Source organism: Orycteropus afer, unplaced genomic scaffold (genome assembly GCF_000298275.1).
Source record: "Orycteropus afer afer isolate SDZICR_OR568_19922 unplaced genomic scaffold, OryAfe1.0 scaffold00003, whole genome shotgun sequence".
NCBI classification, from domain to species: Eukaryota; Metazoa; Chordata; class Mammalia; order Tubulidentata; family Orycteropodidae; genus Orycteropus; species Orycteropus afer.
In genome coordinates this window covers 17914845-17932733 of record NW_006921590.1, presented here as the reverse complement: position 1 = coordinate 17932733, position 17889 = coordinate 17914845, and the positions used below count along the sequence as shown (strand labels likewise).

General features: G+C 37.9%; 1 protein-coding gene across 1 annotated transcript in view; it reads left to right on the top strand.

Moving 5' to 3' along the window:
• The window catches only part of KCNH8 (potassium voltage-gated channel subfamily H member 8), a 653292-nt gene that overhangs the window by 188240 nt on the left and 447163 nt on the right, over nt 1-17889 (top strand). The window contains exon 2 of the mRNA XM_007936572.2: nt 15552-15785. Coding sequence (XP_007934763.1) covers nt 15552-15785 — 234 coding nt within the window. The remainder of the gene's footprint in view (nt 1-15551; nt 15786-17889) is intronic.

Sequence of the window (17889 nt, the reverse complement as noted above, 5' to 3'; positions counted from 1 at the left end):
GGGGTCCAAGATTATCTTCTGTGTCTGTGTTAATTGGTTTCCCTTTTCTTTGTTGAAGAGGGTCTGTGCAATCCTTCTGCCTAGTCCGCCATCTTGCCATGCCTCCTCTAAGAAGATTTTTAAGCTGAGACATGAAGAGTTAAAAACAAGCGGAAGGAATTGCATGGAGAATAACCTTGAGGCTGAAGAGAGTTAGGGAGAACATTCTCTAGTGTATGATTCAAGATGATTAATGGGTGAACTCTTAGGCAAGGTATTACAGTCCATGGTTGAGGGAATTTGGATTTAATTATAAATTCAATGGAAAATCGTAGACAATTTAAAACGCGAGTTAAATGATATGATTTTCTTTGCCAAGATTGTTCTAGTTAATAAGACCACAAGCAGGTGTCAAATCCACATGTGGGTTAAGGGAGGACTTTTTACAATCACCATATGGAAATATTGATTCATTAAAGAATGAGCTCCTTATCACTAGGGCATTCATACAGAGACTGGGCAACATTATCAATGAGATGACAATGCCATTGAGGGGGTTAAAGGATTATACATTGATGTGAGGTTACATATTGTTCTTTATGATCCTGCCCACACTTTGCATTTCTATAATTCCATGAACTGAGCCAAATATTGAAAGAATATTTAGGAATTATAGAAAACCATAAGTTATAGAAAACGGTATGTTATCATTCAGAGAAAAATCCATTCAAATTTTAGAAATCTATACTCATCTACAAAGAGAGTATCCCTTCCCAAATTGGAGTTGAAGAATATAATCTGAACCTTCTTCCATTAGGGCAAAATCTCTCTCCCTTTTTTTTTGTTTATGTGTGTGGTGTGTGATATATCACCTAGTGATCTTATTTAAAATGGAGATTCCCAGACCCTATACCTTAGAGAGGAGCTCTGGTAGCCTAGTGCCTAAGGCACTTGACTGCTAACCAGAAGGCTGGCAGTTCAAACCCACCAGCCACTCCTCAGAAGGAAGGTTGCGCAATCTACTTCTGTAGTGATACAGCCTCAGAAACCCAAGGAGGGGTCCCTATGAGTCAGGGCCTACTCCATCGCACATAACAACAACAACATACTTTAGATATTCAAATTGAATAGACTTGAATTCAATATGGGAAATTGCAAATTCTCATCTACCACTCTTTGAGAAATAATTGGTCTTGATGATGAAAAACACCTACTCAGAACCTAGTTTTATTTCACCACTGGCAGTGATCCACAGAGCTCAAGGGATATTTAGCTCTTTAGGATATTTGGGGGTATCTGAGTGGTGTAGATGATTAATGTGCTTGGCTGCTAACTAAAATGTTGGAGGTTCTAGTCCATCCAAAGGCATCTTGGAAGAAAGACCTGCCAATTTAATTTCAAAACATCAGCCATTGAAAACGTTTTAGAACACAGTTTTCTACTCTAACACACATGGGGTTGCCATGCATTGGAGTCAATTCACTTTTGTCAGGATATTTTAACTTGTTGTGCAACATTGTTCAGTTATTCTATGTTTTTGACTCAAAGTTCTTTCATCTATAATGACACATACCACAAGGTGCCATTGTGAGGGACAGAAACATAAAATGCAAAATGCTAACCTGAGTGTCTGCCATTTCACAGTTGCTTAACAAACAACAGCTTTATTTCAGTCTATCATTTATTTTGCTGCCTCCCTCCTACTCATCTTAGTTGTGTAATGCGGAGTCAGCATCCATTTGTGTCTGTTTCTCAGTTATTTTCTTCTTCCTGCCTCCATTTCTCTCACAGATTTCCAGGGACCTGCCTTTAGCAGGTATCACCTTGAAGTTTTGCATTCTCTCTGCATTATTATAAAGACACTAGAATAAAAACACTGATGTTATAACCATGGAATATCTATAAATATCAAATTAGTTTACTCTTGTGTTTCCTGCTACCTAATTTGCAATTATCTCTTGTGAAACCACTCATCTTTCCTGTTTAATCTAACATGAGTGCTGTGAAGTAGAGAGAAGACTGTGCAGTAGACTGATAGGTTCTGGAAAATGCTACCAAGTTATGAAAGCATTTGAATAGCACTAGCTTCAACAGAATATAAACAGAGATTGAACAGAAAGAGAAAAGTCAGTAGTCCACCTTGGTGTATTGGGAACACTGATTTACCTATGTTGTTCTCTTAGACTGGGTTCTCTCTAGTGAAAATAAATGTGTGTGTGTGTATATATATATATATATATATATATATACACACACACACACACAATTATATAAATATAACTATATATAGTTATAGTTTTATAGTTATAGTTATAGTTGTCATAGCTCTGATGGTGTAGTGCCTAAAGCATTTGACTGCTAACGAGAAGGCTGATGGTTCAAACCCACCAGCTACTCCTCAGAAGGAAGACTGGGCAATCTGCTGCCATAGTGATACTGCCTCAGAAACCCAAGGAGGTGTTGCTATGAGTCGGATCTGAATCAACAGCAGTGAGGTTTTTTTTTTTTTTTAATAGGTTATATATATAGGCTCTGGTGATATAGTGGTTAAGGCATTTGGCTGTTAACCAAAAGGTTGGTAGTTCAAACCCACTAGCTGCTCTGCAGAAGATGGGCCAGTCTGCTTCCATAAAGATTCACAGCCTCAGAAACCCAATGGGGGTTGTTGTGAGTTGAAATCAATTTGATGGCAGTGAAATTTGGTTTCTTTTTGTTGTTGTTGTTGTAGTCTATAGATAGATATATAGAGCGAGACACTTTTTTTTCAAGGAAATAGCTCATGCAGTTCAGAAAGCTGGCAAGTCCCAAAACTGTCAAGTGTCAAGGATCAGGCTGGAGGCTTCTCCTGACTCATGTGGTTGCAGGGGCCAATGAACTTAAAATCGGCGGGTCCAACAGCAGGCTACTGGTTCACAGGGATGCAAATCAAAAAAAAAAAAAAAAAAAAAAAATACAACTCACTGCCGTCGATTTGATCCCGACTCATAGCAACCCCTGCTTGGGTTTCCAAGGTGGTATCACTACAGAAGTGGATTGCCCAGGAGCTGGTAAATCCCAAAAGCTACAGGGCAGGTGGCAAGCTGTTGGCTCATGTCTCAAGAACTTAGAGATCAGAGCATGACGAGTCACACAGAAGATTGAGTGAGATAGAGCTTTGCTAGAACATCTATCTATCTATCGATCTGATGAAGGCTGCACCCCCAAAGGAAATGATTGGCTTTCATTTGATTGGCTGTCCACATCATATCACAAAATGGAAAATGATTTTATATTACTTTACAAAAGAGCAATCAGTCCAATGTCTGCCAAACCACTATGCTATAATTATAGTGTAGCTAAGTAGACGCATATCATTAACCATCAAAATTGTCTTTAAAAATTAAAATTTAATAGGCATTGTAGTGTTAATTTTTTTAAGGCCAAAATGTGGCTTAATCACCTTTTTCCCAAAAATCTTTATGTATGTTTTAAGTAGAGAGTCTGCTCCATTCTGTTTGAAATTAAAAGGAAATACTCTTTGAATTAAACATAATTGAAAGCAAACTCTAGATTGTACTAGAGGAGAATCAGGGGACAAGTTAAATTAAATACTTTGGGAAGCTGGGTATTCATAGAATGTGCCTGGTTTCATCTGCTGGGTTCCATTTAGTTTGCCTCCTAAGTTGCCAAAATAAATAGCTATTTTTTCAGGACAAAAATATTGTCATGTGGTCTTATTTAAAGACATTTAAAAATAAGCTCCTAAAAATAGTCTTATAAAGGTATACCATTTAAATCATAATTAACTATATATTTGGTAATTTATCTTTATTTAAGAGAACACAGTTACACTACATGAGAATTGTCCCAGACAATCTAGGTCCCATGGTTGACAAGGCACTAAACCTCCTCTCACTTTCTCCCTAATGCTCTACTTTACTTTCCTCTGACCTGGGAGTTGGGATTTATATATCACCATGTTGTGCATGAGGAGCTCTGGTAGCATAGTGCCTAAGGCACTTGACTGCTAACCAGAAGGTTGGCGGTTCAAACCCACCAGCCACAAACCCACGAGCCACTCCTTGGAAGGAAGGTTGGGCAATCTACTTCTGTAGTGATACTGCCTCAGAAACCCAAGGAGGGGTCGCTATAAGTCAGGTCCGACTCGATGGCACATAACAACAACATGTTGTGCATGTGGAAAAGAGAGAATGTATGAAGAAATCAGCTTTCTTTTCCCCTGCTCTTTGCAATGATTGGAACAGAAGACTGACCTTCCCCAGCAGTTTACTTAAGGCTCATGTTTAATTGAGGGGATGAGGAAGAAATTATATAAATAGGAAAATACAGGTGTGATAGATATGCAAATAGAGAGCCCTTCACATTCTACCCTGTTCTTTCCAGGCACTGCTTAGAAAAGGTTTCACCTACTCTCACTAGGATAGTGACTAAAATGCAGTGTCCTGGATTAGAAAAATTACAAAGTAGCCCCTTAATCACCTCGGGGTTCATAATGATCCCAAAATGTTTAATCTGTGTGCATACTGCAGTTTTCTCCACTGAAACAGAAGTGGATCATATTTTCTGCATTTTCTATTTTGGAGAATGAGTTTTGTTTAACATTATTTAGCTTTTTGTTTTCTATTTGTTATTGTTATGTGCCGTCGAGTCAGACTACGATCTGACTCACAGCGACCCCTCCTTGGGTTTCCGAGGCACTCTCCCTGCGGAAGTAGATTGCCCAATCTTCCTTCTGAGGAGTGGCTGGTGGGTTTGAACTGCCAGCCTCCTGGTTAGCAGTCAAATGCCTTAGGCACGATGCTAACAAAGCTATTTTCTATTAGGAAATATATATTTTTTACATCTGCTTAAAAAAGATGTTACTTAAAGAGTGGCAGGTTGGGATGAAAACTATGAGCATAAGATGGGCTGCTAATGGCAGTTGTAATTTTATTTTTAAAACAAAGGTGCTGGTTTGTTAGAAATCATTCCTGCTAAACTATAGAACAAATGATTGAGCCAGAAACCACTAAAAACCACTGCCATCTAATTTGGTGTACTTTAAGAAAAGCTAATAGGTTACAAGTATATTTCACTGATTATTTAACACATATTTGTTGTGCACCTACTATGTGTCAAGTACTGTTTGAGGGGTTGTGACTGAATTGATGAACCAAACAAACCAGCCGCCTGACCCTTGGAGTCTACATCCCAATGGCAGAGTACAAAAAAATACTGTGTTTTTTTTTTTTTTTTTAAAGAGAAACAGATGATACGAAAGACCATTTAGTCTAGAAGATTAATTCTGTTAAGTCAAGAACCAGAAAACAGAGGGTCACATTTTAATATTATTACATATATGTTTACAGGGACTAAATTGTAGCTAAAATACCAAGTACATTTTATTATGCCATTAAGACTTTCTGAAGTTGCTCTTACTTATTTTTACTTTGATGAGTACTGTCATTGTACCATCATTAAAAACATATTCTTTCTTAAAATAAAAGTAAACTAATTTATTGAACTCTAAGAGAGAGTAAATCAGAAAATAATTAGTATAACTTAACATTGAAGTTTCAAAAAAAACCAAACCAAACTTTACACAGTTGAAAAAATAAAATTTGCAAAACCAAATTATAATAATGATATATTAAATTTACTGAAAATTTCTCTTAAAGAAATTTTATCTTTGCTAATTAGAAATGTTATATAGTTTTTTAAACATTAATTTATCTAAGCTATTAATTGTTTTTAATCAAGTAATTTAGCCATTCAAAAGAATAGTTAAATAAACTTTTAGTGAATAGTTTTGAATAGATACTACATGCATATGGTATGAAAGTCAAATGTTAAAAAGGGTGTATGGTATTGACAACAACAACTTGAAAGATCAGGTAGGAACTGTAAGGTGCAGTGAGTTTATTTATGTTAATGGAGGAGAGACCACTCAGAAAAGGACAATGAGAATGGTTGCACAACTTAAAGAATGCAATCAATGTCCTGAACTCTACATCTAGAAACTGTTGTTGCTGTTGTTATGTGCCGTTGAGTCAGACCCGACTCATAGCGACCCCTCCTTGGGTGGCAGAGGCAGTATCACTATGGAAGTAGGTTGCCCAACCTTCCTTCCTAGGAGTGGCTGGCTGGTGGGTTTGAACCGCCAGCCTTCTTGTTAGCAGTCAAGTGCCTTAGAATTGCTATATGTTTTGTTGTATATAGATGCCTTAGTGGCACAGTGGTTTAAAGTCTTGGTTGCTAACCAGAAGTTTGGCCGTTCGAAACCACCAGCCACTCTTCAGGAAAAAGATGTGGCAGTCTGCATCTGTAAAAATTTGTAGCCTTGGAAACCCTATCAGGTAGTTCTACTCTGTCCTATTGGGCACAATGAATTGGAATTGACTCCATGGCAATGTGTTTGGTTATTCCTTGCTATATATATTCTCAACAAAAAAATTTTTTTTTTAAGTGTGTACAGTAAAAATAAGTCTCCTTACCTTCCAGCCTTAAGTTTGCTCTCAGTCACTTATCTTCACCAGGTTCTTGTAGATCTTTCCAGAGATAATCAAAAGCACCTTCTCAAACTTTAATTTGCATATGAATCTTGTTTAAAATTCAGATTCCTATTCAATAGATTTGAGGTGAGTCTCAAGATCCTTTATTTCTAAGAAATTCCCAGGTGAGGATGATGCTGCTGGTTCAGATGGGGGTGATGCTATTGGTGGCAAAGTTGTGAGGCACATTTGTTTATATTTGTCTCTGTGCTCATTTTTTTTTTTTTTTAATTGAACTGAAGGGAGAAAGATATTTTCATTAACAGATACAACTGACTGCTTTCTGCTATTACATCAGCACATGATCACGCTCCTGCTTTGCACTTTGCTTTGTATAAAGTTTTCTTCTAAACTTTGAAATAATCATTTACACAGCATTTTAAAAATCAAGCCATTAATGAAGGATGAACATTCCTAACATGACAATATGAAGGATGATACTGCATGATGCGTGAATTACCAAGACTGAACATCCATCCCTCTTTGCCAACTTTACATCTTTTTTTTTTTTTTTAAATAAGGTTTTAAAAGTCCTCAAATCCAAGTAATCTTCTAAATTTTGGCAGAGGACACATTGAGAACTTTAGCTTTCAACCAGCACCATTAATCTAATAAAGATGCCATCATACTCGGAAATTATACAATTAAACTCCCTGAAATCAATATAAAGTGCAAAGATCGTTTAAATATTTTAAAGTCATAGACATTAATATTGTATCTTCCTGAATAAAGTAGTCTCAGGAGATGACTGTAAGGGATACAAATGTCTTTGTTGGACCAGTATGTAAAGACAGTTTGGAAAGCATGGATGCAACTCAAATAAAATGAAAAGTTCATGTTTGTTTCTGGTCCTCTGCAAGAAAATGAGGGCTACAGTACTGGAGTTTGCCCATCTGCCTTGTCTGTAGGGTATGTAATATGTGTACTAACTAATAATCCAAAACAAATTTTGGTTTTCTTAAAAATAATAATATTGGAGATACCTTCCATAACTAAAGATTTGAACCATCAATGTCAGTTTCTGATAACTGGCACAAAGAGCTAAGGGAGTGAATATAACCTTTAGCTTTTTCTCTGATGCAATGCCAGGTTCTATCATATGGAAAGTTTTTAGACTGAGTGCTGAGAAGGTTGTTTGGGGTTACAGACAGAGAGTTGTTTGGAGGTGCCTAATCCTTTTGAAAGGAGCTCTGGTAGCATAGCGCCTAAGGCGGTTCAAACACACCAGCCACTTCTTGGAAGGAAGGTTGGGCAATCCTACTTCCGTAGTGATAACTGCCTCGGAAACCCAAGGAGGGGTCGCTAGAGTCGGGGCAGGGCCGACTCGATGGCAAATAACAACAACAATCCTTTTGAAAGGAGCTTTGGTGGCATTGTGGTTAAAGCATTGTGCTGCTAACTAAAAAGTCAGTGGTTCATAATCACCAGCTGCTCTGTGGTAGAAAGATGAGGTAGTCTGCTTTCATAAATACACATAACCTTGAAGACACTATGAGGTGGTTCTACTCTGCCCTAAAGGGTCACTATGAGTCAGAATCAGCTCAATGACAGTGAGTTCAATCCTTTTGAGAATGCACTGGACAACTTAGGGTTGCAATCCACAAACATATGTTATATAGTGTTCTAAGTGGTATGCACACAGTCATAGAAAACAAAACATCTTCCTGAAGGTCCAATTGAGTTTAAGAAATTGGCAAGTCCATATTCTCTTGAATAAACTAGAGAGGAGAATACTAAATTCTGATGAATTTTTAAGTTAAACATGGAATTTCAAAACAATATCAAGCTTACATCTATGCCTCTATGCTCCTTGGAGTACACATTTACTTGCTTCCATCTTTAGAAGTATTGTGATATACATTAAAGGGACATGAAGAAATTGGAAACCATATCATGTGAATAGCAACTACATTTCTATAACTTCTGCTAGACTCTGGAGAGCAGACTCTGGAGTGGGACTAGGCAAAATATTTCAGAACCAAGAAAATTACTACAATATTTTTGAAATCTTGAGTTCATGGAGGAAATGATGAAGTGACTTAGAGGTTGCTGAGAAACTCCTACTGGTTTAAGAGATGTCACCACTAGACTTTTAATAAATTGCCTCAATGGAAAAAAAAATTCTGTGGCTTCAGGCTCCATGAGGACATGAAGAAGCGAAAATACTTTCCTAGAATTTACCCACTTCTGCCATAGTAGAGAATGAGTCTTTTTTTTTTTTTTTTTTTTTATAGGAAGAATACATAGTATTGTGAGCAGTCTTTCACATAGACCAGGTTTTAATCCCTAGCCCAGAGCCTTGGACAGGGCATGAAAGTTCTTGAGGTCTCAGGGCCTCATCTATAAAGTGGTACAAATACAAGAATGCAAAGAGTTAGTAGATCACCGTTTGTCCTCTTTTTGTTGTTGTTTTTCTTTTATACCTTCCCATTCCTATTTCCATCCTCTTAATACTTGAGACATCAAAGATGACTAGTATACCTCCATTTATTTTATTTTATTTATTTTTTATTGTGCTTTAGGTGCAAGTTTACAGAGTAGAGTTTGTTTTACATTCAACATTACATGTACATTTAATTTCACTCCCCATTTACCATCCCCAACCCTAATCCAGTCTCCTCCTCTCCCTGCCCAGTAATCCCCACCCCACCCCGTGCTCCTCACAGTCCTGCATTTCCTCCTTGCGGAATGTAGCCCCGTGGTCCATCATTCCAAGGGATGCATTTCCACAGAATATGTGAATGCGCCACCCTGGGTTGAGTGGTCTGCGTGTACATCTTGTTTACTATTGGGCTGAGAGCCAGCCCTTGGGAGTGAGCTTTATTCCAGATCCAGAATGTATCCCCAGGCCATAGTATTGGGTGTCTCACCAGACTCCACCCGACCAGTAATTCTGTAGTATATGTCCATTTGAATGGTAAAGTTGCACTTTATATTAGGAGTTTGGACCAAATGACTTGAGTACCAATGAGATTTCCTGTGGGGTTCCATGAAAGCTTTCTGCTAAGGAAGCAGTGTGAGAACTAATCAAATGCCTAAAATGTAACGTATTTAGGTCCTACTGGTTAGTAGCACTTTAAAACTGAATGGACAAAAAAAAAAAAAAAAAAAATGGACTTACAAATAAGCAGGGAAATGTTATGTGGCATTTAGCTGCATATTGCATATGCATAATTGATTCCTTAAAAGGTTAAATACTCTTAGCACATGTATGGATAGCGATATACCCATGATAGGCTCATAATCGTTATGGCAGGGCCTTTGTTTTACATAATTCTAAAGTAAATGCCATGTTTCTTCTTTGGGGATTCCAGCACTGATATTTAGAAAAGCATATGTTTCCAAGCAGATAGCTGGACAAGAGGAGCTTCTCTTTCCCAGACAGACTATTCATGTAGCCAGTACACTAAGCTTTATGGGGTGCCAATCACCACTAAATTCTCTTTGGGGTTGAAATGCAATTACATATTGAGGACAAGTGCTAAATAGAGACTGGAAAAACCAAACACATGCTTTTTTCCCCTTTTTGCTTTGTTTGCATAGTATCTTTGAGGGAAGAATTAACCAGTACAAAAACACTATATTTCTTTCTTTCTTTTTTTTTTTATTAGGATTTGGGTGAAGATTTACAGAGTAAATTCACTTTTCATAGAGCAGTTCACATATACTTTGTCTCATGTCATTGACCAAAATTTACAATGCAGCAGCTCCCTTCCCACTTCCTCCCCATAGTTACCTCCTCCCAGTGTCCATCCCTTCATACTCTTCTGCACCCTGAGCTATCTCCCTGTGCATAAGCAGCCCTTCCTTCTCCCATGATTGTTCTCTCCAGGGCATGTGTCTACTTGAGGTAAATGTTTAACTCACATGCCTGTACTTTGTTTGGCTGGAAACCACAGTTGTGTGTTCAATTCCAGACCTGAAGGGCAACTAGGGGCCATAGTCTCAGTGGTTACACCAGGCTCCATTGGACCAGCAAACCTGGTCCCCACCTTCTTTTTTTTTGCCTCCAAATGATTTTGAGTTTTGTACCACATTGTTCTCCCTCTTTATGCAGGATCTCCTACATCCCTTCCAAGTGGATGGCAGTGGTAGCTGGGCACCATCTAGTTCTTCTGGTCTCATAGTTGTATAGGTTGCAGATCAGATGGTGTACCAGTCGCTAGGACTGATTGTTTCCATTAATTTTGGTTTTCTTCTTTCTTCTTGATAAGGAGAGACCCGTTGTTGCATCTAGATGGCAGCTTCCTAGCTTTTAAGGTCCCAGTCGCTACTCGCCAAAGTAGTAGGTGGAACAATGTTTTGTATAGTATGTTATGCCAATTGAGTTTGATGTCCCCTGCAACTATGGTCCCAAGCCCGCAGGATCAACTACTCAGTCCCTCTGGGTAGCTGGCTGTGACCAAGTAATGACCATAACCTTGCCCCTTGTCAGCTCTACTATACACCTGGGAATTCTGATCATTCACATGAACTTATAGGCCCATTGTCTGCCAACCCTGTATGTGATCTTGGATACACTCTCCATTTAGACATACCTAATTGTTTAGCTTGTTCAACCATCTATCTGTCCCTATACCCATGTTTGCTTTCACTGACAACTCGGTATTGTATATGCAAAGGGGTTCATATTTGTTGTTTGTACTGCCCATGTAACTCTCTCTGTCTTTCTCATCCTCAATGCTGCCATATTGGTCACTCACATTTGGTACATTGCCCTTCTCTTCACCCAAATCAATATTTATCTCTATCTATCTAACAGCATTCCCTCCCTTTCCCTCCCACCCCTGGTAACCAACAAAGAAAATGTCCTCCAATATATAAACCTTTCCTTAACTTTTACAATAACGGACTAATACAATATTTGTCCTTTTGTGACTGACTTATTTTGCTCAGCATAATGTCCTCCAAGTTCATCCACATTATGCAGTGTCAAAAACACTATATTTCTTAATTGAAATGAAGATCAGGCAACTTGGTGAATCCTTCTGTAGCTCTTTGCAGAAGTGTATTGTAGCTCTGAAGGACTGGTCTTTTCTTCCAAACATCAATGATTATAAAGGTGCTAAGGAAATTAATGAAAGAAGCAGTCACTAAGGAATATGAAGAAGGAAATACCCATACTAAATAACTTTAAAAATCAGAAAAAGTAGGCAGTATATTACATGAGGATACATACATAGGTGACACAATCTATATAAATTGGAGTGTTTATTACAACAAAATTCAAACTATGGGTTTCTTTTAGAAAAAAAGGGACAAGTCCCCAAAAGATTGAAAGTAGAAAGAAGGGGAAAAGTTCATACAAATACTTACAAAAGAAAACTATTGGGGCTAAATAAACAATGGGTAAACTGGACTTCAGGACAAAATGCAATGGGCTGTATCCTTTCTGTCTCTAATTCCTGTCACCCCATTCTTTCTACGAACCTACTTTATCCAGGTATCTTCTCCTAAACTTATAGGACTTTTGATAAGTCATCACCATGTAATTTTGTCTTATTCCTTTCTAACTATGTTTAAAACTTAGGATCTTTACTCTCAGAACTCTGGTATTACTTGTTATCTGGGTGCCACTCCATTAGTGCTTATCACCTGCTGTGTTTTAGTGTTATTGCTATTCATCATTCATTTAATTAAGCTGTAATACCTTAGAGCTAGAGACCACATTTTGTTCAACTTTAAATACCCCATCACATCACTGTAGGACCTGCCATATGGTGAAACCATGTCCCCTAACATATAGTAGAAAGTCAATGGTCTACTGACAAAATGGCTTCTGAAGGAGCATTAAGAGCTCATTCAAGGTATTTGACTACTTTGCCAATGCTATGCATTTACATTCTCTAAATGTTTTCTGTTCTAAAATTTTTAAATGGAGGGAGGCACAAACACCATGGTTAGAGAGTGACACAAAGCTATGCAGAGTTCTTGACCCTAAGACCATGGCCCCACTACCAAGTGGATGGTGGCCCCCTCTGAATCTAGCTGGGAACTCCCACAAGTTCATGAATGTGTGATCTTTACAGGTAGGAACCACATCTAATAAACAATTTTAACACCCCCATCTCCACCTGGGACAGAGTCCAACATATAGTATACAGTTATTAACTGCAAGGTGCAAGTAAGATAATTACTCATCTGGGGTGATCTCATTTACTCCCATGACTTCAAGACAATGTACCCTTGAAAGTCTCCCAGTGTGGGTCTTTAGCTCTAGCTTCCCTCCACAGATAGAGGCCAGCTGGGAGGGTACAAGAGCCTTTTTACCCATGCAGGATGCAGATGTAAGTACTTGAATTAGTATTTTGAGGTTAGGGGCTGATTGGAGCATAACTGAGTAAAGTAGATACGATTTTGCCATCTGATGGTGGACTATGTTTGGAAACAGGTACCAGAAGTTTAAATGAGATGAGGAAGCCCATGAAATAGATCTTCAGCATTTGTCCTGATACAGGCATCAGGAAGTGGCTGGAGTCCCTTCTTTCTCATGGGATGCAAGATAGACTTTCAGCTGCAGACCTCCTTTAAACTTACTGTCCTTTCAAAGATAGATGGTGCCCAGGTACCAATGCCAACCATTCAGGAAAGGAGCAAAACTGGAGATCCTGGATAGAGTGGGAGGAAAAACGTGGAATAAAATCCAGAAACTCAATAATGACCAGAATTACTGGTCGGATGGAGTCTGGTGAGACCCCCAATACTATGGTCCTGGCATACATTTTGGGCCTGGAATAAAACTCACTCCCAGGGGCTGACTCTTAACCCAATAATAAACAAGATGTACATGCAGACCACTCAACCCAGGGTGGTGCACCCACATACTCTATGGAAATGCATCCTTTGGAGCAATTGACCACAAAGTACCAGAGGGGCAACATGCATAAGAGAAAATGAGGGACACACAGGAGTGTATAACTATGAGGGTCACGGGGAGAGGGGGGTTACTGGGCAGGGAGGGAAGGAGACTGGGTTAGGGTTTGAGGATGGTAAATGGGGAGTGAAACTAAATGTTCACTAATGTTGAATGTAAAACAAACTCTGCTCTGTAAACTTGCACTTAAAACACAATTAAAAAAAAGAAGAAAGAAAGATGAGGCAATCTACTTCCATAAAGATTTATAGTCTTAGAAACTCAATGGAAATCTCTATGAGTTGGAATCGACTCAATAGCAGTGAGTTGTTTTTATTTTTATACTTAGGAATGTTGTTGTTATTTGCCATCAGGTAGGCCCCGACTCATGGTGACCCTTCCTTGGGTTTCCGAGGCAGTATCACTACAGAAATAGGAATGCCCAACCTTCCTTCTGAGGAGTGGCTGGTGGGTTTGAACCGCCAGCCTTCTGGTTAGCAGTCAGGTGCCTTAGGCATTATGTTACCAGAGCTCTCATACTTAGGAATAGGAAATACATAAATCAGGTGGTACAAAATCAAATGGTATAACAGGGTATATGGTAAAAATACCTGTTCCTCCCATCTCTGGTGATAGTGATTCTCTCTAGAAATAATCACCAAAACAAAAACCAAAAACCCACTCAAAAACCCACTGCCATCCAGTTGATTCCAGCTGATAGCAACCCCTATTGGGTTTTCAAGACTAAAAATCTTTACAGAAGTAGATTGTCTCATCTTCCTCCCGTGGAGCAGCTGGTAGGTTTCAACCACTAACCTGGTTAGGAGACAAATGCCTTACCCACTATGTCAGGAGAGCTCATTAGAAATAACCACAGTTAACAATTACTCCATTTGTTTTAGGCATATATAAACATTTCATATTTGGGTATACATATATCTGTTTATATGAATTTATGTAATTTTTTTCAGAAAAATATTTCATATAATATATACTATACTGAATTGTGTTCCTTCTTCTTTCTTTTTTTTTTCCCCCCTCATTCACAGCTTCATTAACAACTTACCTTGTAGTTTTATTTTCATCAAAATCCCAATCTTAGCACTGTCTGGCATACTGACAGTGTTCAATATTTGTTTCATGAGTATATGTATGAATGATTTTATAATAATCTCAAATACATTCTGAACCTAACAGGTTTTTTAAATGTCTTATCTTCATCTCATCTCCAACATGCATCTTTTTGTCTATACACATCATATCTACCCTTCAAAACTCATCTCTAAATATTCTTGCTGCAGGAAGCTTTCCTGAATATTGGCAACTGGTTTCTTCTGGGATTATCTCTAAGCACTTAACTATTATATTATTGTTGACTGTCCTCTGATTCTTGTTTGTTAATATAATAACCATGAAGATGTGAATGATATTCAATGTTGATTTTTTACTGAGTACTTACTCATGTCATACACTTTGCTAAGCACTTCATGTGCATCATTTCATTAATCTCTACAACACACCTATAAAGTGATATTATTATCTTTGTAGTATACTATTGGTGCCCTGTCAATATCACTTTGACCGACATTTGAGATCATGTATGGGCCATTTTCTTATCTACCAGTCACTTCCAACACAGTGTGTCAGGTCAGGTGGGTAGGACAGAAGTGATAGTAGTGACCCTTAAGCAATTAGGTATGAACATAGGTAGATAAACACCCCAGTTGTTTCTTCTGTCAGTAGAGTGCTTCTATATAGCCTTTTCTTGTATGTCTCATTGCTTGCTTTTCAGGCAACCAAAACAAAACAAACAAAAAGAGTTATTAGAATGATTTAGTAATTTGTAGAAGTTCACCTGTACATTAAATGGCAGATTCACAATATGAACCAGAATCCATGCTCATAAACACCATGCCCATTAGATGCTAAGGGCTTCAAAGTCTGGCCAGTGAATATTTCCTCTACAATCTGTTACAAAAATTCAAGATGACAATAGGCTTAATACATCCTGCTAATCAATGACATTTTATGATTTGGAATGTCTCCTTTTCAACACAGCACACCAGAACATGCATTTTGGGCACTGTTGTCTAAATGCATGTGTTCATAATTTATTGCTGAAATTGCAATTAAAAAAGAGTTTCTCACTCTTGTTTGGTTGTTGAATGTCTTCTCCTCTTGTTCCATAGACAGTAACTTCATCCTCGCCAATGCCCAGGTGGCTAAGGGTTTTCCCATAGTCTACTGTTCGGATGGCTTCTGTGAGCTTGCTGGATTTGCCCGAACTGAGGTCATGCAGAAGAGCTGCAGTTGCAAGTTCTTATTTGGAGTTGAAACCAATGAGCCACTGATGCTTCAAATAGAAAAGTCACTGGAGGAAAAAACAGAATTCAAAGGAGAAATTATGTTCTACAAGAAGAATGGTGAGTTCGCTTTCTTTGGTGTTCATTAAAGAGCTGTGAAAGGTCTTCTTTCAACTAGATAATAGCTCTTTAACTCCCATTAGGACTTATAATATTTCCCATAAATACAGTCCATTATAGAAGTTCCATAAATGATTTGGACAATGGCCTTGTTTTAGCCATTAGCAGTATAATGGGCCTGGAAACTCAGCATTAGAATTATAACTATTCAATGTTAATATATTAACTGAGTTATAGATGTTAAATAAAGTGCATTACTATTATATTAGTGTCATTCTCAAAATGATAGTGCTAATATATTAATGGATGAGCTTTTATCCAGAAAATTTTCTCCAAATTTTGCTCCTTTAAGAACCACATTCCAGCCCCTGTCATTAAGGACAGAGATCCAAGGATTCAATGGCTGAAAAGCAATTTGATGTAAAAGACATCAGGATATGAATTCTTTCTTTCAGTTCTGTGGCCACATAGCCTTTCTCACTAATTCCTTAAGTCATAAAACTAAAACTTGAGATGTGGTATGGTATTTCAGGATGGGAGTAAACTTGTCTGAACTCTTAAGTGCCACTGTGGAAATACTACGCATTTTCTCATGGCTGAAGTTTTGTAACTCTCTCTTAAATGAAAGAAGATCTTGTGACAGATATGGTATCTGCAACTCTTGGTTTCTATGTGGGAATAGACATCATTAGCCAATGTGCAATGATAGTTGGGATAAATTCAAGAGATACTATTTTGTGGGAATGCTAAATCAAATATTAAACAAATTATGATTTTTCCATTATCTTTCTTTAAGAACTTTTGTTTTTGGTAACATAAGCCATAAATCTTAGCTGAGCATATGGCTACCAAGCTAGAAATTACATTTCCAAGCCTTTTTGCAATTAGGTTTGGCATGTCACTAATTCTAGTGATATGTGAGATGAATGATTTGTGCAACTTCCTATTTAACTCCTTGAAAAATGAAATTGTCCTGTAATTTCTCTCCTTCCCTTTCTCATCTGTCAAAATGTTAATATTATTATCTTTGCAGTATATCTATTGGTGGCCCAGATCAAAAGAAATACATTTCTATCTTGTTTAAGCCACTATATTTTGGGGTCTTTTTGTTACAACATTTAACTTGTACTCTAATTCAAGGTTTCTCAACCATGGCACTATTGACATCAGGGGCTTTCTGAAATAAATAAGGAATATTTCTTTGTTGTAGGAGGCTCTCTTGTGTATTATGGAAGATTAGCAATATCCTTGGCCTCTACCCACTAGATGCCAGTAGGATCCAGTAGTGAAAAATAATGAATCCAAACATGGTCCAATGTCCTCAGAGGAGCAAAATCTCCTCTGGTTGAGAACAACGGTTCTAACTAATACAGGGGCAACTGTCATCTTGGTTTGTGAAATATATCAGAGAAGGCAGATGGCAATTTGGCTTACTAGTGTAATGAGAAAAGGTAATAAGCTTTCTCAGATATAAATCAAAGATGTGTAAATTCAGAAAATTTATAGAGACTGTTTCAGTTAATAATTTTAAGAAAAACACTGACTCTGGAGGTGGAAGAGGTGGTTTTAGAGTTCTTAATCCAACGGTGTAATGTTATAATTAAGGCTTCAAGTTCTTTTTACCTACACATTTTTAAAATCTATGCCTTTGAATTGTGGTATTAATGAAGAATACTGAAAATACCATGGACTGCCAGAAGAATTAACAAACCTGTCCTGGAAGAAGTGTGCCTGGAATGCTCCTTAGAAGCAAGAAAGGCCAGACCTCATGTCACACACTTTGGTCATATTGTCAGAAGGGACCAATCCCTCAAGAAGATATCATGCTTGGTAAAGTAAAGGGTCAGTGAAAAAGAGGAAAACCCTCAATGAAATGTATTGACACAGTGGCTGCAACAGTGGGCTCAAGCACAGCAAGGATTGTGAGGATGGTGCAGGAGCAGGCAATATTTCGTTCTGTTGTACATAGGGTCACTATGAGTCAGAATCGACTCAGCAGTACCTGACAACAACAACAACAACATGTGGGAGGTGTGTGTGTGTATAGTGCTAAGGGAATCATTTCATAGGCAAAAAAGAATATATGCCTGAATCTTCTCCACAT